Below are 20,117 nucleotides of genomic sequence, written 5' to 3'. Positions count from 1 at the left end.
TCATATGTTTAATTTATTTCTGCGCGCAGTTGCTTGGGTTCATCATTGGGTTTACGAGGATGCTCGGGTGGTACCCGGAGCCGTCGGGATTTAACTCCGTGGGAATAAACCCGGAGCAAAACCCCGCACTGGTTTCCAGTCCTCCCAGTAAAGGGATTGGAGTAAATAAGCCCCAAAGGTGACGCTGCTCCCGCAGCGCAGGCTGCAGCTCATCCCTGCCCCGCACAGGATGCAAAACCCAAACATTTCTGTTATTTTTTCCCCCCAAATCCAAGGTTTCTTCTATTTTTTCCCCGCAAATCCAAAGATTCCTCATATTTTTTTTCCCCCCAAATCCAAAGATTCCTGCTATTTTTTCCCCCCAAAATCCAAAGATTTCTGGTATTATTTCCCCCCAAATCCATATATTTCTGGTATTTCTTTTCTCCCCCCAGTCTCTTGCTGCCAGTTTAAAATTTCTTCCTTTGCTTTTTCGAGCTCCTGTTTCACAAACCCGGCTCCGGTTTGGTGGGTTGTCACCTCCTTAAGAATTCACTGGGTTTTCAAGAACCCTTTATTATTATTATTACTTATTTTTATTTTGTGCTGGTGGGGGAGCAGGTTGGGATCCCAAGGCAAAAAGCTCCTGTTTGAGTTCTCAGGTATTCCAGGTATTTTTTTGCTGTAGTCGAGATATTTGAGCCCATGGAGCCTGAAGTTGTTGGGGGGCTGCAGAGCAAGAGCACCCCCAAAATCACCCCGATTTCACCTGTGTGAGCACCGGTAGGATTTGGGGTACAGTGGGAGCCCCCACCCCCACCTCTCCTTTTAATGCGAAAAAGTTGAAAATATTTGCTTTTTTTTAATTTGCTGTACCTATAGTTTTCGGTTAACTTCAATAAAAGTGTTGCTGACAGCTGGTCCCTCTTGTCGCTCCTCTTTCCCGGGGGGGTCCCGGGACGGAGGGGACGGGGCGGGGGGCACGCAGCGGTGTCACCGTGTCCCCGGGTTAATCATTCACCGCCCCCCCCGCGCCGATTGCAGCTTTTATCCCCGTTTATTTGCCGACCCCTGCGGACTTTTGCCCAGCCCGGGTGCGGGGTGAAGTTTAGGGGGGGTGCAAAGTGGGGGTGTAGTGCCCTGTGTCCCTGAGGGATGGCTGGGGGGGTCCCTGGGGTGCCCTGTACCCCTATGGGGTCCCTGGGGTGCCTTCTCCTTTTGGGGAGAGGTCTGTGGGGTGTCCTGTGCCCCTAAGGGACACTTTGGGGGGTGCCGTGGGGGGTCTGCAGTGCCATTTACTCAAGTGGGGGGTCTATGGGGTGCCCCGTTGCCATGGGAGGGGTCTGTGGGGTGTCCCGTGCCCCCAAAAGATGCTTGGGGGAGCCCGAGGGGTGCTTGGGGTGGGGGGTTACGGGGTGCCCTGTGCCCCCCAGGGGTGCCTGGGGGGGCTGTTCGGTGCCATATACCCAGAGGGGGGGGCTCTGTGGGATGCTCTGTCCCCCAGGGGGTGTCTGTGGGGTGCCCGATGTTCCCAAGGGGTTTTTTGGGTGGATTCGTGGGATGCCCCGCTGTCCCTGGGGGGGGCGTCTGTGGGTGCCCGTGTAGTAAATGTTAGAGCGACCTAGTGATTCCTGTTGCTAGTTAAGTGAGATGGCAGGTGGCTCATGTTATTGATAAGGATGTTCTGAGTCTATTTTGAGGAAACCAGATGTAGCGAAACACAGGAACAGGAACAAGTAAATCGTGGACTGAAGGACAAGAAGATGACCAAATGAGGGAGATAATAGAAACGTGGGCCCAAGCCAGAAGGACAGTGATTTTTTTCTACAAGGACCCCCAAGTTCAGATAAAGGACAAACTGAGGAAGATGAGAGCCTTCATCCTGACGACCACCAGATGGGGAGAGAAGACCCTAACACCACGACAGAGCATGCGTATCTAGTAGTATGGATATGTATTAGTAGGTGGGATAATTCCCAAAAATAGAGACTTGTAATAACAAAGGGGGGTATATAATGACCACTAAAAACTTTGTCAGGTGTGCGTGTAGGTGGAACGTAGGTTCCCCACGCACCCAGCGCTGCTTTGCTTATCTCTACTACAATAAACTTCTCTTGAGCACAGACTCTGTCTGTGTCGAGTAAGTTTATTTATCACACCCGTTTCTCCCAAAGGATGTTTGGGGGGGGGGTCTGTGCGGTGCCATAGACCCCCGTGCGATGCCCCGCTGTCCCCGGGGGGGGGGTCCCGTGTGCCCCCCCCCGCGATGCTCCGGGATGGGCGGGGCGTGGCCGCGGGGGGGGCGTGGCTCCGGGTGACGCCGGCCAATGGCAGCGCTCCCCGTGCGGCCGCCCGAGCGTGCGCCCTGCGCGGCCGGAGCGAGCGGGGCCAGCGGGAGCGGCGGGAGGTACCGGCGGATGGACGGGGAACGGGCGGGGAACGGGCGGGGAACCGGCTCCGGGGACGCGGCCCCGCGGGGAGGGCGGCGGCGGGGGGACCGGGCCCCGAGCGCCGGGATGGGGATGCGGGGAAGGATGCGGGGAGCGGCGGTGGGGGTCCGGGACCGGCTTTGGGGTCCGGGAGCGGCTTTGGGGTCTAGGACCGCGCTTAGAACCGCGCCTAGGGCCGGGGGAGCAGCTCTGGGGCTCGCTTTGGGGCTGCCCGTGGGGTCTGAGGCCGGGTGGGGGTACGGGCAGCGGTGGGTATGGGGCAGAGGACCCATCTATGGTGCAGAGGACCCATCTATGGGGCAGAAGACCCATCTATGGGGAGAAGGACCTACCTATGGGGCGCAGGACCCGTCTGTGGGGTCTGGCAACAGCGGTGCAAGCTCTGGGGCCGGGCAGGGTGCAAAGGGCCCAGGGAGCAGTTTTTTGGGGGGGACACCGAGCATTGGGATGGGGGCAGGTCCAGCACGGGGGGGACTGGGGCAGGACTGGGGGGGTCCGTGTGGGTGCGATAGTCTGGGTTTTGCTGCCTGCAGCAAGGCCTGCGGGCCGGGTTTCGGGGACATTAAGGGACAAGAAACTGTCTGGAGGGCCGGGGGGGCCATGGCTCGGTGTCGGCGTGGCAGGCTGGCTGTCCCCCCACGGCGTGGAAACCCCCCCAGCCTGCGGGCACGTCCTGCCCTCGCTGCCAGACACGTGGAGCAGCTTTTGCTCCGGAAGGAGGTCGGGACCGCTGCCCGCAAACCGCCCTGCCAGGAGATGGGGTTTTGGGGGCTCCCCCCCCACCTCTGAATTTGCGACAGCGAGCCGGCCCCGTGCGGGATTTCGGGAAGCATCTGGCACGGGGTCGACGTCGCCGGGGTCGCGCTCGCCTTTGCCAGCGTTTCTTGTCCCTGGCGTCACCTTCCCGGCTGCTGCGGGGGGGGAGGCGGTTGGTTTGCGACCGGGATCGATGAGCTCTGGGAAATGAACCCAAGGGACGCGGGAAAGAAAGAGAGGCCCTGGCAGCTCCTTCGCGTTCTCGTTGCCGCTGGGCATCGCTCCCGGGCACGTCCCTCCGTGTGTCCCCCCGCTCCGTGGCGGTTTGTTCGCTCTGCCCCGTCCCGGCGGTGAGCGATAAAGTAGGTCAGGCACCGCGGCACCGGGGCTGGTGAGAGGACGCCCTTGAAAGCAATGGGTGGGAGGCCGGGGGGTTTTGGGAAGGGGGGTCCCGCTCAGCCGGCGATGATGGTTTGTGTCCCCGGGGGGGTTGCTGCAGCTCCCCCTTGCCCCCTGGGATGGGGGGTTTGGATGTGTTTTGCACCCTCCTGCTTTGCGCTGGGCTCCCCGCGGTGTTTGGGGGTCAGAGCCCCCCCCAGGCTGGTCCCCTTCATCCCGAGGGGCAACTTTTCTACCTCGTTTCTGCCCTAAAATCAGCAGCGAGCCTGTGCAAATCCCAACCCCTGCCCAGCTCTGCCTGCAAACCGCTTCCTGCCTTTTGCTGGGCAGCTGGGTGAAAGTTGAGGTCCGGTTTTCCACCCTGGGTGCGCCCGGGTTTTTTGGGGGGAGAAACCCCAGGATTTTGGTGCCGGGCACAGGCTGGTGATTATCGGTGTGTTCTGGGCACGGTGGCTCCTGGTGGGAACAGGGAAAAGCGGCCGGGATGCGCACAGGCCTTTGCCACCGTGGGCTGTGTGCCAGCCCCTGTGTACCTTGTGGGGGCCACCGTGGGCCACCCACACGTCCCACGTGGCCACCCGGGCTGGTTGCTGCTCCTGAGGGCGCGTTGCCCAGAGGGGACCCTCTGGACGGGTGGATTTGGGTAGGGGGGATGCAGAGGAAGGTGGGGGATGCCGAAGGTCCCTCGGGTGTCCCCACCGAGCAGGGTGTCAGCAGCACCTCCCTAGATGAGGTTGCTCTCGGGTTTGGGGAGGAGAAGGGGTTAAGCCAAATCATCCAAGCTAAGCCCTGGCAGGAGGAGGCTAAAACCTCCAAGGCTGGGGTTCTGCTGGAGAACAAAGCTTGCAAAGCGCGGTAAAGCTTGTAAAAACCTGCGGGAATGTGGGCGCCTGCGGAGGGGGACGGGGGGTCCCGGGGGGACGGGGTCCTGCGGGTTTGTCCTCGCCATCCCGGGCAGCACCGTGCTTCCAAAACCAGCCTCGGGTTATTTTCAGAACAATTGTTTGGCCGGGCTTCAAAAATGTCTCGGGCTTGTTTTTTTGATATCTGCGAGCTGTCAGCGCGGGGCGAGCGTGGTGGGGGCCGGGATGCAGGATGGGGTGCAGGAACCGGCCCGGGGCTGCAAATCACAGCCCCCAAAAAGGGAGAAACCACGAGGCAGCATGTACCCAAACCCCCGGGAGGGGAGCGGCTTCCCGGGCTGGCAGCGGGACGGCCGGTGGGTGCGCGGAGCCATCGGATTGCGAATTATTTTTCTCGGCGTCCCTGTGAATTCCGAATTGGCCGTCCACCTTTTGGCGGAGTTTTTCCAGGAAAGCCGCCCGGGCGCCGCTCCAGCCCCCCTGGCGCTGCCCGGGGGGGACGTGCGGGTCGTGCCTGGACCCCCACCCGCCCCCCAAACCCCTTCCTTGGCACCCCATGCCTCCCGGGGGGCGAACCCCTGATTTTATTGATCCCCGGTTTATATGAAAGGAGCGCAGAGGGCAAGGAGTGATTCTAGACAAACACTATAAAGGCGTCTACAGTTGTGGCTGGGAAGGACCTGGTTCATTGTAATTATCGTAGTTAAAATATAACTGGATGAAAATGCCACCTCTGACCCCTGGGCTCCCGTCCCTAAACGCCAGCGGGGGGCGGGCAGAGGTCCCCGAGGGGTGCGTGTCCCAGCCACGGTGACACGGGGGGGACCCAACGTGGCATTGGCTTCTTCACCGTGCGGAGAAGCCGAATTCGGCAGCCGGTGTCGGTGTTGAGTGCGCGGGGTCGCCGGCTGCAGGATCCCCATCGCAGCCCTGGTGTGTTCCAACCCCTGCCCGCTCTTCCCCAGGGACCCCCAGGTTCTGCGGAGCTGGAGAGACCCCCGGAGCCGCATCCCGGCCCCCCAGCCCTCGGCACGCGGCTGCGGTGAGCGGGGTTCAGGGAGGGGGTGGTGGGGGTCTGGCGCTGCGGGGAGGAGAAGCGGTTGGTCTTGTGTTGCTTGTGAAAAAATGGAATCATAGATCGTAGAGTTGTTTTGGTTGGAAAAGCCCCTCAAGAGCGAGTCCAAGCATTAACCCACCCCCTGGCACTGACCCGTGTCCCTGAGAAACTCATCTCTGTCTTAACCCCTCCAGGGATGGCGACTCCCTGGGCAGCCTGTTCCAATGCCCCACAGCCCTTTGGGGAAGAAATTCTCCCAAATTTCCAACCTCAACCTCCCCTGGCGCAACTTGAGGCCGTTTCCTCTGGTCCTGGCGCTTGTTCCTGGGGAGCAGAGCCCGACCCCCCTGGCTCCAAGCTCCTTTCAGGCAGTTCAGAGATCAGAAGGTCTCCCCTCAGCTCCTGTTCTCCAGCTGAACCCCCAGCTCCCATCACACTTGTGCTCCAGCCCCTCACCAGCTCCGTTCCCTTCTCTCAACTCAGTGATGTCGAGTTCCCCCTTGGCACCCGTGTGCTCTGTATCCCCCTCGGTGAATAAATCCGCTGCGGGGTGGCAGGGCGGTGCTGGGAGCTCCTGGGGATGCTCAAGCTAACGGCGGCACGTGGCTTCTCTTCCAGCATCCCCCAAACACCATGACCCCCCGCGCAGCCCCCCGGGGCTGCTGCCTGCTGCTGCTGCTCTGCCTGCTCCCCTGCCCGCGGGTCCGGGCCGGCGGGGACACCGCGCTCCCCGGGCTCTCCGCAGCCTCCTTCCTGCAGGATCTCCTCCAGCGCTACGGCGAGAGCCAAACCCTCAGCCTCAAGCAGCTCAAGGCGCTGCTGAACCGCCTGGACGTGGGGGTGGGACATGGAAACGTCTCCCAGGAGCCGCAGCGGCGCCTGAACCTCTCCCGGGTAAGGCAGGGGCTCGCAGACCCTCCCAAAAAAAACCTCTTTGCGGAGCTGCGGGAGGCTCAGGGCATGTCTGTCTTTTCCCTTTCCCCCAGTGCTTCAGCTCCGTGGAGCTTTTCGCCATCCACAACCTGAGCGAGGGCTCAGCCGTGGGGCACAGCGAGTTCAAGGAGTTCTGCCCCACCATCCTGCAGCAGCTGGAGTCGGGGGCCTGCGCCTCCGAGAAGCTGGAAAACGAGGAAAACGAGCAGACGGAGGAGAGCAGACCCAGCTCGGCTGAAGGTGAGCGGAGAACTGGGGGGTGCGGGGCACCCCAAAACCTGCGGGATAGCCCGTTCCCCTTCCCAGGCAGAGTTTGGCAGAGGCAGCTGGTTTCTCCCCCACTGGCACACGGTCAGAGCTGCCCCTGCAGTTTGCGGCAGCGGGATGATGGGGACACCGTGCTGCGAGCCCCCAAGGGTGGGAAGGGGTGATGTGGCACATTTAGGGACCCAACTGGCAGGTGGTAAATAAAATTCCAGACATCCCGGTCCTGACGATGCCCAAGGTGTTGGACCAGCTGCCCTGAGCACAGCGCCGGCTCGGGAAAACCTCTTCCAATCAACCCGGCGGTTCAATTTCCACCTGCCCCACAACAAAAATGACCGTTTGTGTCGCAGTGGAAGCGCCCGGAGCAAAGGGAGAGATGCGAGGGCGTAGACTCGGAGAGAACCTTTTCCTCCTGCCCAGATCCGGGATTTCGGGGGTGTCCCCCCCGTATCTCCCCGCACCGAGAGCCTCGGTAATGTCTGGCCCTGGTTTCTTCTCGTTCCGCAGTGTGGGGCTTTGGTTTTCTCAGTGTGTCGATGATTAACGTGGCCTCCCTGCTCGGAGTCTTCATCGTACCGTGTACCGAGAAGGCCTTTTTCAGGCGGGTCCTCACGTTTTTCATCGCGCTCTCCATCGGCACGCTGCTCTCTAACGCGCTCTTCCAGCTCGTCCCAGAGGTGCGGTAGAAAGTCCCCTCCGTCCCGTCTCCGAGGGCGGCTCTCCGGGCACCCTCTGCCTCCACCCCGCCGAATCCAACCGATCCCTCCGTCATCCGAGGCTCAGGGCTTGTCTCAGGGCTTTTCGCACCCCTCCGAGCACCAGGAAACCGTCCCGGGCAGGAATGCCGTGTCCTCCGGTCCTGCCGTGTCCTCCGGTCCTGCCACATCCTCCTGGTCAGGTCTGAGGTCCGGGAAGGCGCTGGGAGAAGCCGGTTGCTCCTGCCCACGGGCTGTGTTGGCTTCTCAATGGGGTTTTTTCTCTTGGATGCATGTGCCACCCGTCTCCAAAACCGCCGAGATAGGGTGCGAGCCGGAGAACAAAACCTGTGAGGCGTTGGGAACATCAGGGCGTAAAAGCACAGAGAACAGCCCAGAGAAACAACCAGCTTTTACAAATATTTTAATTGCCTTTTGATTTTTTTTCTCTGCCCTTTGATTTACAAGCCCGACGTTCCCGCAAGGTTTTACACTTACGTGAGGTTTCCTGGTGCTCTGATGGGACCGACAGATACATCACAAATTTAATTGTGTTGTAATTGCACAGTTCCGGAGTTGAATAAACGCGCCCATGCGCTCTGGGGTTGGACACCTGCAAAACACGCATTGCTTTCTTGGCAGCTTCGCGGAGTCCTCGTGGATGATCAGCTGGATCTGAGCTCCTGCACATCCAGCCTTAAAACTCCGAATTTAAGGTGCAATCTGAGCAGAACACCCTTTGCTGCCGCTGGGTTTTTAGCCCGGCTTTTTGGGCAGCGAATGCCTTGTCCGTGTTGGCGAGGGGATGTTTTTTCAAGGCTCCTTTTCAACTCCGGAACTGTGATTTATTTTTTTATTCGCCGAACGTAAAAACCAAGCGCCTGTTTCCTGATCTGCCAGGAATTGAAATGACGTCTGTACGCTCCATCCTCACCGGCGGTCGGAGCATCCCGGTTCTGTGGGATGCGAGGATGGAGCGTACGGGATGCTCGGGGGCACCTCGGTGCTTGGTGGCACTGGAACGGCCACCAAATGTCCCACAGGGGCTTGGGGAGGAGACCAAAACCCAGCTCTGGCTACAAGAGAGCTGCTTGCTCCCTTGAGGGCTCCTCTCCTGCTTGTTTGGTGGGGGCGTCCCAAAAAAACTTCCCCAAAAAACTTGTTTCCAGAGCCGCTCAGCACCAGGTTCACCCCCTTGAACCAACACCAGATGAACAAGCAATCACTAATTAATGTCCTCTTCTCTCTCCCCTTCCCTCCCTCCTCTCTCTTTCCTTTCGGCATGGATTCCATCCCCTCCCTCCCTTTTTCCCCACGTTGATCCCCTTTTTCCCCACGTTGATCTCCTTTTTCCCCCCTCCACCAACCTCCCCCCTCGTCCGAATTCCCCCCCGGGGTGGGTTTGGCTGCAGTCTGGGGTTACGGTTTCCTCTGCGTCACCGTCATCTCCCTCTGCTCGCTGGTGGGAGCCAGCGTGGTGCCCTTCATGAAGAAGACCTTTTACAAGCGGCTGCTCCTCTACTTCATAGCTCTGGCGATTGGAACTCTCTACTCCAACGCCCTCTTCCAGCTCATTCCCGAGGTAGGGTGAGGACCGTCGGGTTTGTCCTTTTGGTTTATTATTTTTTATTATTTTTTCTCTTTGGGGCCGTGTCTCGCTGGCTGGAGAATGGGAAAGCAGCATCAGAGGGGAGCCAAGAGCTGGAAGCCCCTCGGGATCCCCCTTTTTGAAAGGGAATCACTCCAGAGAGACCTCCCGTGCGCTTCAAGCAGATAAACACTATTTTATTGCCCTTTCCAGCCCCGCAGGCCTTTGTGCCGAGACAGCGGAGGCTTTTGAAGGCTGTTTTTAGCATCCCTGCCCCAGTGCAGGGCGGTGGATCTGATGCCTTGCGGTGCAGCCGGCTCGGAGGGGGATTGAGGGAGATTCAAGGTGCACAAAGGCGTTTTTTTTTAGTTTGGCCCCAAAGCAGCTGCTGCTTAGAGAGGTCAGGATGCGGCAGCATTGCCCCCAAGGTGCCGGGGACAAAGGAGGGTGTTCCTCAGCCCTGTCACTTGTCCCCCTTTCACCTGCAGGCGTTCGGATTTAACCCTCAAGAAGATTATTACGTTTCCAAATCCGCCGTGGTGTTCGGGGGCTTCTACCTCTTCTTCTTCACCGAGAAGGTCCTGAAGATGCTCCTGAAGCAGAAGGACCAGGTGAGGCCGAGCAGGGGCTGCGCGGGTGGGAAAGGGCAGAGACATCAGGAGTTGGTGACACCCCTGAACCCCTCGTGTCCCACAGCATCACCACGGGCACAGCCACTACGGCCCCGAGGCTCTGCCGTCCAAGAAGGACCAGGACGAAGGGGTGACCGAAAAGCTGCAGAATGGGGACCTGGACCATATGATCCCCCACATAACCAGCGAGCTGGAGTGCAAGAACCCGTCCGGGGATGAGAAGGTTGTGGTGGGCTCCCTGTCTGTCCAGGTTAGAACCTCCTTGCGTGGAAAGAAAAATGTCAGTGGAAAAAAAAAAAGCAGTTTTGAAGCCCATTGCACAAAATGTTCTAGAGAACAAGTGTGCTGGGGAGCGGCTGAGGGACCTGGGGGGTTCAGCTGGAGAACAGGAGCTGAGGGGAGACCTTCTGACCTCTGAACTGCCTGAAAGGGCTTGGAACCGGGGGGGGTCGGGCTCTGCTCCCCAGGAACAAGCACCAGGACCAGAGGAAACGGCCTCAGGTTGTGCCAGAGGAGGTTGAGGTTGGAAATTTGGGAGAATTTCTTCCCCAAAGGGCTGTGGGGCATTGGAACAGGCTGCCCAGGGCAGTGGTGGAGTCACCATCCCTGGAGGGGTTGGACAGACGGAGATGAGGTTCTCAGGGACACGAGTCAGTGCCAGGGCTGGGGGAACAGTTGGACTCCATGAGCTTGGGGGCTTTTCCCATCAAAATGATTCTGTGATTCTAAATCCTCCGTGGGTGGTGGAAAGCAAACGGCTCGCTTCAAGCCTTGCGTGGATTTAATGCATGGAGAGTTGGGTTCCCCAGCTGGTGGAGGGAGCAGTGACCCCCCCCAGAACACCTGGGTGCTGACCCCCCACTTTTGGGGTGCCGTGGCAGGACCTCCAAGCCTCCCAGAGCGCATGCTACTGGCTGAAGGAGGTGCGGTACTCAGACATCGGCACGCTGGCGTGGATGATCACCCTCAGCGACGGCCTCCACAACTTCATCGACGGCTTGGCCATCGGGGCGTCCTTCACCGTGTCCGTCTTCCAAGGGATCAGCACGTCCGTGGCCATCCTCTGCGAGGAGTTCCCGCACGAGCTGGGTACGCGCATCCTCGGGGAAAGGCGCTGCAAGAACTTTCTCAGTCCTGCCTGGTTTTTTTTTCTTTTCTCGAAAGAAAAATGTGGGGTGGAATAAACAGAGTGGTGATGGGGATTGAAGGCAAGGCTGTAAGCGACACTGAGTAATCACAGCTCTAAAAATATCGAGGTAATATGATGTCTGAGGTTTAAATTTAGATGGAGACATCTGAAGAAGAAAAAAAACAAACACCTTGTTGGTTTGGGAGGGCGGAGGCGGTTTGAGTTTGGGTTGGAATGTCCGAATTTACACGCTGGCAAGTGGCTGGTGTGGTCAGCGCTCGGCGCCGGCGGGTGCGGGGAGCCCACGCTTGGCCTGGGACAAAAGCAAATTGAATATGAGCACCTGGGTGCTGTCCCGATGCTGCTGCCCCCTCCTCACCCTCCCCTCCCACAGGGGACTTTGTCATCCTGCTGAACGCTGGGATGACCATCCGCCAAGCGCTGTTCTTCAACTTCATCTCCGCCTGCTGTTGCTATGTGGGTTTGGCCTTTGGCATCGTGGCCGGCAGCCACTTCTCCGCCAACTGGATCTTCGCTCTGGCCGGAGGGATGTTTCTGTACATCGCGCTGGCTGACATGGTAAGTGATGAGCTCGAGGGGTGCGGTGGGACATGGCCAGGGTGACAAGCGACAGGACGAGAGGAAACAGCCCCAAATTGCGCCAGGGCAGGTTGAGGTGGGAAATTTGGGATAATTTATTCACACAAGGGCTGTCGGGTGTTGGAAGAGGCTGCCCAGGGCAGTGGTGGAGTCACCATCCCTGGAGGGGTTGGACAGATGGAGATGAGGTTCTCAGGACATGGGGTAGTGCCAGGGGTGGGGGAACACTTGGACTCCCTGATCTTGAGGGTGTCTTCGTGATTTTATATTTGCCGGGATGGTGGGAAGCAGCGGGGAAGCTCCTGGTGCTGATTCCTGCCGTTGCTCTCTGTCCCTTGCCCAGTTCCCCGAGATGAATGAGGTGAGCCGGGAGGACGAGCAGAACGGCAGTGCGCTCATCACCTTCGCCATCCAGAATGCGGGGCTGCTGACGGGCTTCACCATCATGGTGCTGCTCACCATGTACTCCGGCCAGATCCAGATCGGGTAGGACCAGCCCGATGCGCAGCCCTGTTTCGTTTTTTCCTTTTTTTTGTTTTTCTTTTCAGGGGGGAAAAGGGGTTGGTTTTTTTGTTTTGTTTTAATTTTCCTGCTGCAAGCATACGACGGTACCTGTGCGGGCACTGATCACACTACAGAAGAAGAGGCATTGCTTGTAAAGCTATTCCACAGACTTTATTTTGGTTTAAGGTTGAGGGGAGCTTATTCCCCTTTGCCGTAAGACCGAACTGACCGGAGGATCTTTTTCCAGTGTCATATCCCTTCTCTCCTCCCGTCTCCTGGGAAGGATGGAACTGGGAGACAGGAGCTTCTCCTGCCGTTTTGCTCCCCTCCTTGTGCTCGGACGGGACGTGACGCTCTCCTGACCCCTTGGCGGGGGGTGTGTGATGGGGACAGACGAGGACAGACCCTTCTCAGTTTCCCAGCAGCCAGACCTCGGAGCAGGGCTCTCCGAGCACAGGGGGCTGCCGAGGAAGAGGAGGTTGAGGAGCACAGCTCGCGATTTGAGCAACACCTTTGCTGTCTTCAGAAGCGTGTCTCTGGAGCCATGTCTTGGTTTTTGCTCCCGTTCCGCCCTGGCAGACCAAACGATGCCCTGGGAAGAGCAGGGTGAAGAGGATTTTTTTTTTTTTAATTATTATTTGGAAGCACATTCTGGGTGTCAGCGCTTGGAGCAGAGGACACCAAACCGCACCTTGCACGGGCCGGACTGACACGTGGGCTAGTGGCCAGGAGGCCAACGGGATGCCCTGACCTCCCTGAGGTCCTGCTGCTGTATGGGGGTGGGAAAAAAACCCCTTTTCCTTCTGTGGGGGCGGATGCGGGTTAGAAGGGCATGAAAGCAGCACAGGACCACAAGCCCCTGCCTGGCCATGAGCTCCCCAAATAGATCCATCGGTCCTTACACTGTGACCAAGCTCCCACCAACACCTGGGAACGGACGCCGGTTTTTAAATGCTGATGCTGCTGAGGTGGGGTGGGGGAAGGTGGGGTTTTTTTTAAAAAAAAAAAAAAAAAAAATAGACTGTGAACCTCTTTAGGTTGTTTCCAGCCTCAGGGAGTAGCCAGAGGAGGGTGTTCCAGGCACTTGGCAGCTCTGCTGCTGGGCTGGCTTTCCCCAGATTCACTACGTGAATTGACTTATTATCATATTGATAACGTTGCCCGCCCCACCCGTGTTGCTTGAGGTTCCCTTGCGCCCCCTTTCCCCCCCAAAAAACCTTTATCCTGCACCCAGGAGCGATGAGTTTGTGGCCACGCCGATCAGCAGGAGGTGATTTCGGCAGGTTACCCTCGTGGGTATGGCACCAGGTTGGGATGAAGGAGCGATGGCTTTGAGAAGCGATTCAGTGTGTGTGTGTACCTCGCTGCAGTGTGTGTGTGTACCTCGCCTTGGGTACCAGTGGGATGATGTTCCTCTTGAGCTCCAAACGGTTGTCACCGAGTCCCCTGCTGAGATGTGGCACCGCCAGTGTCCCCATGGATCTGCTCTCGGTGGCTTTGGCAAGTCCAGGCGTTGACTTTGTCCCCTTGGCACCCAGGAGGTTAAATTATCAGTGTGTTGAGGAGCTGGGAGCCTCCTCGGGAGCACCCTGGGGTTGGTGATGCCTTCAAGGAGAGACAGGCTCTGCTTTATTCCACGCAGTGTCTTTTTCACATGTGGACGGTCGCCGTAAGTCACTCTGTGGGACAAAACCACCTCGAATCAGCGTGATATGTCCTGGTTTGGGCCCCTCCACAGCGCATCGTGGTCGTTTTGTGCTTTGGCTGCTATTTTTTCAGTAGTTGGGAGGAAAGCGGTGTTGGAAACTGCCCGAGAGCCGCGGCCCCGTCCGACCGGCTCGCTGTGGAAAATCTGAGTCCTCTGGACGGCACAAGTGCCCTCTCTCCTCTCTCAAGGAAGCATTTGGAAAACGCTCCCGTCGCTGGCGGCGTTCCACGGGGCAGAGCACGGCCAGGGCTCCGTCACGGCTGGCAGGAGCGGTTCGGATGGAAAAACCTCTGCCGGGGGGTGAAATCTCATCGTCTGTCCCCCTGGGATCACGGGGCACTCGCAGGCTATGGCTGGAGGGTCTTGGAGAGCTGGGAATGTGGCAAGAACCAACGTTCGGCTTCCTCGGGGCTGGTACGGGCTCCTCATCGCACGGTGGGGATCCCAAGGTTGCCGTCTTCTTGTTCTGAGTTTAATCCCGTTCCTTGAGAAACCTACAAATTGGAGATTGGGGCAACGGGGGGTGAAACCCCTCAGAGAAACGAGGCTTCTCACAAAGAGGGACCCACCAAAGGGCCAGCGGGAGGACAAGGAGGGAATAAAACGACCCGAACCGAGCTTGTTACGGATTTTTTTTTTTCATCCATGTTTCCCTTCCCGTGTCCGGTTTGAAGCTCAAGTTCCATCTCAGTGTTCCGATAACTCAGGTGTTTGTAAGAGATAACGCGCCGAAACAAAGACCATAACTTATGTCACGTGAAGTGTAAAGTTATTTGTAGGATTCCATAAATAAAAATATATTCTGTAACGACAAGAGGGTTCCGAGCCGCTCTAGCGGGGCCAGAGCTGGTTGGGGTGTGAAGGGGTGGGAGCTCCGCCGGGTCAGGATTTTTCCGAGGGGAAGGATTTTTCTGAGGGAAAAGGGTTTTTTCTAAAGGGAAGGATTTTTCGAGCTGGGCTGGGTGATGCAATCCTGCTTTTCCAGCCCCAATTTCCAGGGCTGTGCAGTGCAGCACGGCTGACAGAAGATGGCACTGACAGCTCCCCCCGCCTGGCATAGCTCTCAGTGAGTCGTTTTAAGAGTCGAAAAGCCCTTTTTAATTCGATTTTTTTCATTTTTAATTTTTTTTTTTTTAATGTATTTCCAAGCATTGGTGTTCGGCTAAAGGGAGGCTGAGGTTTCGGGATGTTTTATTCCTCTCCAGGTCACATGAGGGAGCCCGGTGCAGATCAGCGTTATTTCTGCCCTTGCTTCCCCACCCTGCGTAAGGGGAAGGAAAAAAAAAAACCCACAATAAAATTAAAAAGAGCACACTTTGCTTTTCTACTTCACTTTTTTTTGCCTTTTTAGACACCCTTAGCCTCACTGCCGGCTCTGGTGGCGAGCGCAATTTTTAGAAACCCCGTCGCAGCTAGAGAAAACAAATATTTAAATTCTGCGGCGGTTTTTAAGAATGGACACTGTGTTAAGGAGGAAAGCTCGCGGTACACGTCTGCCTGGCTTGCAGCGCTCCTGGATGTGCCGCCAGGCTCCAGGTGGGCTGGTTTTTGCTGCAAAATCCTTATGTTTTGGTGAATAGCTGCAATCTCAGTTATGCACCTCAGCAGGGAGGTTAAACCCAGCAAACCGTGCTGGCTGGACTTGGACAAACTCAAGCTCTTTTTTGCTGTTTGCGGTGGGAGTGTTAACACTTGTCTGTGCTTCCCCGTGTGCCACAAGCTGTTGGAAGCAGGCCATGGTGGTTTATTTTTACCTGGTATGGCTTCCCCCCTCCTCTGCTGGCCCTGAAGCAGGCCGGGGGGACAGAAGGGAGGCCATGGCAGGGGGATGGTGTGAGGTGAGGTGCCCCTGGGGCTTATGGAGGGAATGGGCATCGCGCCTCCTCCCCACAGGCCGCCCGCCATGTTGCCCCCCCCGTCGCCTAGCAACACCCCCAAGATGGCGGCAGGAAGGGGCGGAAGCACAGCCCTCACGTGACGCCTGGCCCATTGGGCTGCGGCGCAGGCGAGGCGGGGCGGGCGCTGATTGGCGCAGGCGAGACGGGGCGGGCGCTGATTGGCGCAGGCGAGGCGGGGCGGGCGCTGATTGGCGCAGGCGAGGCGGGGCGGGCGCTGGTTGGCGCAGGCGCAGTGGCCGTGCGGCCAGGGGAGCGGGGAGCGGGAGGAGGGCGGTGTGGCGGCGGGGGGGGGAAGCGGAGCGGATCGCAGCGCAGGGGAGCGGAGCCGCCGGGGCACCCAGCGGATCCCCAGCCCGCCCGCCGGGGCCCGCTCAGCCCGCCGGGAGCACCCCCCCTCCTTTTGGAGGCCGGGAGGGGCCGGCGGCGCAACCAGCACCATGTCCGGGCGCGGCCACAACAAGCTGCCGACCACCGAGCGCATCGTCAAGGGTGAGGGGCCGGGGGGCGGAGAGGGCGCCCCCTGCCTGCGTGGGGGGCGCGCACAGGCGGGGGGGCACCCCTGGGGTGGAAGGACGTGAGGGGGGGGGGAAGGATGGTTTTGGGGGGTATCCCCAGGATGGGGGAACCCCCGGAGTGGCGGGGGGGGCTGTTCTGCGGGGCTCTGCTCCTAAGGGAGAGCCCTGAGCGGGGGGCGTTTGTCTGGCAGAATCGTCTGCGGAGGAGCCTGGGGGGGCAGCTTTGGTGTCGGGGGGGATATCTCTGTTCTAAGGGGAGCCTGGGGGGGTATTTTTGGCCTGGTGGGGCTCCTCTGTTTAAAGAGAATGAGCAATCCTGCCCCCCCTTCTCCCTATCCTGGTGCTGGTCCTCACACTGGTGCAATGCCAGGGTGGGGGGGTGATGGGTTGGGGGGCCCCCATGGGGCTCTGGGCACAGAGGTCCAGCTATTGCCTGGCAAGGCGGGGGGGGTGACATCTGTGCTCTGCTTGGGGGGGATCCCCCAGTGCCCTGAGGATGGAGCAGTGCCAGCCCGGGGGGGGTGCAGCCAAGGCGCCTTCACACCCCTCACCAGCCCCGGGGTGCTGAGACCCTGCTTTGGGTTGTGGGGGGGCCTGTCCCTGCTTTGCATCCCCCCTGAGGATTTGGGGGGGATGAGAGCCCCCCATGCCCTCATTCCAGCAACCTGCATCCCCCTGTCTTGCCTCCCCCCCCAAAAAAAACCCCTCTGCTCTTTGGATGCCCCGAGGCGGGTGCCAGCTGGCCCCCTCCCCAGGACCCATTATAGCAGGTCCTATTTTTGAAAGAGCAGGAGACACCGAAGCGGTTAATGAGGAGAGAAACACATTTAGCCGAGAAACCCCTGGATTAGGAGGAGGCTCGCGTGATGCACATTTTGCTGCCCTAATTGATCGAGTGCCATTATCGTCCCCACGCACCGGGGAACATCCCCTGCACGCCTTCGCTTGCTGCAACTTTTGCTCGGCACCCACCGCCGTGGCCGAGAGGCACCCAGCTGTCAAAGTTACACAATCGCCCGGTTATTAAACCTCCTCGCCTGGGCGGCTCGAATCATTGCAGGCTGCCCCGAGCCGGCTGATAAAAGGAGCCGTTTCCCAGGAATAGTTATAATATTTGGCCATGGAGCTGTGCCCACCGGAGAGATGCATGCTGCCATCTCTACCTTCTCCTCCGGATGGGTCCAAGTGGTTTATTTTTTTTTTTATTTTTCTTTTAGCTTGTCATGTGGCCGATCACATGTTTAGATGTTAATAACCGTGGCCTCAAATGAGAGTGGACTAAGGTGGCAGCCTGGCCTTTGAGGCCCCTTGGGCTCTGTGCTGCCCGCGGGTGTTTTTGTGGGTGCTGCTCGCAATAAGGCTGGAGGGCTCCTAGATTTTTGGGGTGTTTCCCCCGGAGCTGGACGGTTTGTAGGTCTGCAGGCAGCCGGTGTGAACCATAAATCTGCTAAATCCCAGGCAGCTGCCTGCATTGAGGTCGGCCTTGTTCGGGGAAGGTAATGTCAACGCAGCCATTATGATTCAGCTGAGTCGTCCGTACCCACGCGCTGGCTCCGCTGCTCAGGAAACCCTCTTGGCGATCCCACCGACCCTGCTGCGTCCAGACAGCTGCTAATTTTGGTAATTAGTCCATAACCAGGTAGGGTAGAGGCTCGTGCCATCGGCTGGAGCCTCCTCGTTCCGTGCACTGATGCTCTGGGATCAGCAGGAATTCGCCAAGGAGAGCATTTGATTTCCCTGGGGTATGCTTGGAACCCTGATTTGGGTGCCTCTAGGAAATCTGGGGAGGAATAGCTGCATCTGTGGCTGTGGTTATTGTTTGAAGGTGGTGACATTGTTCTTCATGGTTATTAATAATTTAAACCTGAAGATAAAAGCTGATTTTGTTCAATGGAAATGCCTACAGTTAAGTAGGGTGCAGAATTTTAACTATGTTTAACCTATATATTTACATCTCTGGAGCCCTGCAGAAGTGTTAACTGTAATTATGTTTAGTCAGGAGAAATACGGTGTTCCCATTTGCCTCAGTTTTGTACTTAAACTTGCACTCGGGTAGCTTCATTTTCATTATTAAAATCTCTAATTTTGGAGAATGTCAGGAATTGCTTCTATTAGCCCAGTTCTTGCATCGAACCGATGGCTGATGTTAACCGAGGTTGTTAACGTCCCAACTTGGTGCTCTCCTGAGAGCACTTGGGCGGTTAAGCTGGAAAACTGTGTGATTAACTAGGTCTGGTTATCTGCTTGAATTACACACACACATATATATATAGGCTTGAATTAAGCGGTGGAACCACCACCTGGGAAATACACGTTTTGCAGGCAGGTGGGTGCGATGCCCTGAAACCCCACAGTGTTGGTATTTAGACACCTGGCTGGGCCAGAGCGAATAATCCAGAGCGATTTCTCTAGATGGGCGCGTTAGTAAAGCGTTGCACCATCACAAGGCTGGTGAAGGAGGAGCGGGTAGGATCCAGTTTGCCCTTTGCTGTCGTTCCTAAGCGCTTTGGCTCTTTCAGGCGCCTTTCTGCGTATCCAGTTTGTATTTCCCTGGCTGGAAGACACCTTAAGTGTGTGTGGGGGGGATGTAGGACCCCTGATGTGATGCTCTGTTACACATCAGCTCTCTGGTTTGTGACATGAGCCTCGCAGAGATGATGTAGATCAGCTTTTTCATACCTAACTGAGGTTCCTGGGCGTGAAGGAGCGTTAGGGGAAACCTGAGCATGCAGCATCTCCCACCATGTGCGCGTTCAGCTCGGGTGAAGTCGTCCTCGAGCAGAAAACACCCGAGGAGCTTTTCCCTTTCTCTCCATACAGCCTTTGTAGTGTGGCAGAGATGCTGCCAGAGGCAGGGAGAGAAACCCCGTGGGATTTGTTCAGCGAAGCTCCCGGTGCCTCCAACACAAGCCGTGCCTCTGGGGAGCCAAAAACCTGCGTCAGATCAATAGATTCCGTCTTCAGAGGGTTTGGAGAGCTTCCCCCGCGCTGCTGCCAAGGGAATAGGGTTTGCTAGTTCATCTTGCTGGCTGAAGGTGCTTTCAGTTTATGAAAAATCTGTAGCTTTCTACCTGGTTTTTAATATAAACTGCTATTCCTGAAATGCAGTCGGGTGGTTGAGCATTGGGCTTTCTCCATTTGCGGTAGGTTGGGGGCTGTGCAGAGTTTTTATAACAGATAATGCTGATATGAAAGTTGAAGTGGCTTTGTTATTGCATGCAAAGCAAAGGAAGGCTTATGCAGATCTTAGATACAAGGGAAATTATGGTGGTTGAGAAGAAGAAATGTGTAGCCCCATCGCTGTGACTGCTCTTCATTTTGTGTTTTGTCTTCTATAAAGCTTTAGTTGGTTTGTTTTGTTTAGTGTTGTCATTTTGTAGCTAATAAGGAACACTTGCCGGGGGATAACAGGCTGCAAAAATGGCTAAAAATGGAGATAAAGGCCAAGGTGCATGCTCCAGGCTGGAGGAGAAGTGCAAATACCGTCTGAGTCAAGATGCAGCAGTAGGATCTCTAAAAAGCAACTTGTGTCATCGTGCAGCAACTTGTCTGGACAGAGCTCAAGAAGGTCCTGAGTGTAGATAGCCCTTAAAGCAGGAACCCTGTAGAACCTCTCCAGACTACTTGGGAGACTGGTATTTTGGGAGTTTTTCTTGCAGGAAAGGTGTTTTGTTATTTGTAAACAGTACGTGCTGGGAAAAGGAGCAGGTTTCTGCCTGCACTGAGCCTGGATGTTGCAGAATCGGTGCTGATTTTGCCAGATCGTGTGGCATCTGCACCCAAAAAAACCCGAATCAGAAGCCAAAGGCAGTGCTGAGCATCACTTCTGCAAACGTTTTGGGGTGGCAAAACCTAAACCCCAGCACTTGCCTCGGGTACCAAAAACCATTTAGAAAACTGCCATAAGGCATTATGGAAAGCAGATTGGGCTGTCATTTTATTTCCTCCAAGAATAACAGCAGATGCTTCAGATTGGCGCTGGAGGTGGGACGGAGAGAGGGGAAGGTCATGTCCCTGTGGATCCCCCCGTGTTTAACATGATTTTTCTGTTTCCCTGCTCTCTGGATATCAGCCCGTGAAAGGTTAATCCCATTCCCCCCATCAAAGCCTGTGCTGGCTGCTTGGACGGCCAATTCCGTAGCAA

General features: G+C 57.3%; 2 protein-coding genes across 6 annotated transcripts in view; both read left to right on the top strand.

Moving 5' to 3' along the window:
- The first annotated feature begins 5,418 nt into the window (after window positions 1-5,418).
- On the top strand, window positions 5,419-14,374 carry SLC39A14 (solute carrier family 39 member 14). Its single transcript, XM_065651808.1, has 9 exons — window positions 5,419-5,489; window positions 6,123-6,398; window positions 6,491-6,677; window positions 8,812-8,981; window positions 9,476-9,598; window positions 9,684-9,869; window positions 10,501-10,708; window positions 11,143-11,327; window positions 11,692-14,374. The coding sequence occupies exons 2-9, from the start codon at window positions 6,138-6,140 to the stop codon at window positions 11,836-11,838; spliced, it is 1,467 nt and encodes a 488-aa protein (XP_065507880.1). The 5' UTR covers window positions 5,419-5,489; window positions 6,123-6,137; the 3' UTR covers window positions 11,839-14,374.
- A 1,357-nt stretch (window positions 14,375-15,731) lies between these two features.
- The window catches only part of PPP3CC (protein phosphatase 3 catalytic subunit gamma), a 31,965-nt gene continuing 27,579 nt past the window's right edge, over window positions 15,732-20,117 (top strand). For 3 of the 5 annotated variants that reach the window (XM_065651537.1, XM_065651535.1, XM_065651536.1), the window contains exon 1: window positions 15,811-15,947. In XM_065651537.1, the coding sequence (XP_065507609.1) occupies window positions 15,896-15,947 (52 nt within the window). In that variant the 5' untranslated portion in view covers window positions 15,811-15,895. Of the gene's footprint in view, window positions 15,948-17,519; window positions 17,594-20,117 lie in introns of those variants that run through there. The other 2 variants (XM_065651538.1, XM_065651539.1) reach the window with 2 other exon arrangements.

This window comes from Caloenas nicobarica, chromosome 25, assembly GCF_036013445.1.
Source record: "Caloenas nicobarica isolate bCalNic1 chromosome 25, bCalNic1.hap1, whole genome shotgun sequence".
Classification (NCBI taxonomy): Eukaryota; Metazoa; Chordata; class Aves; order Columbiformes; family Columbidae; genus Caloenas; species Caloenas nicobarica.
The sequence above is the reverse complement of the archived record's forward strand: the minus strand, read 5'-3'. Positions and strand labels throughout refer to the sequence as shown.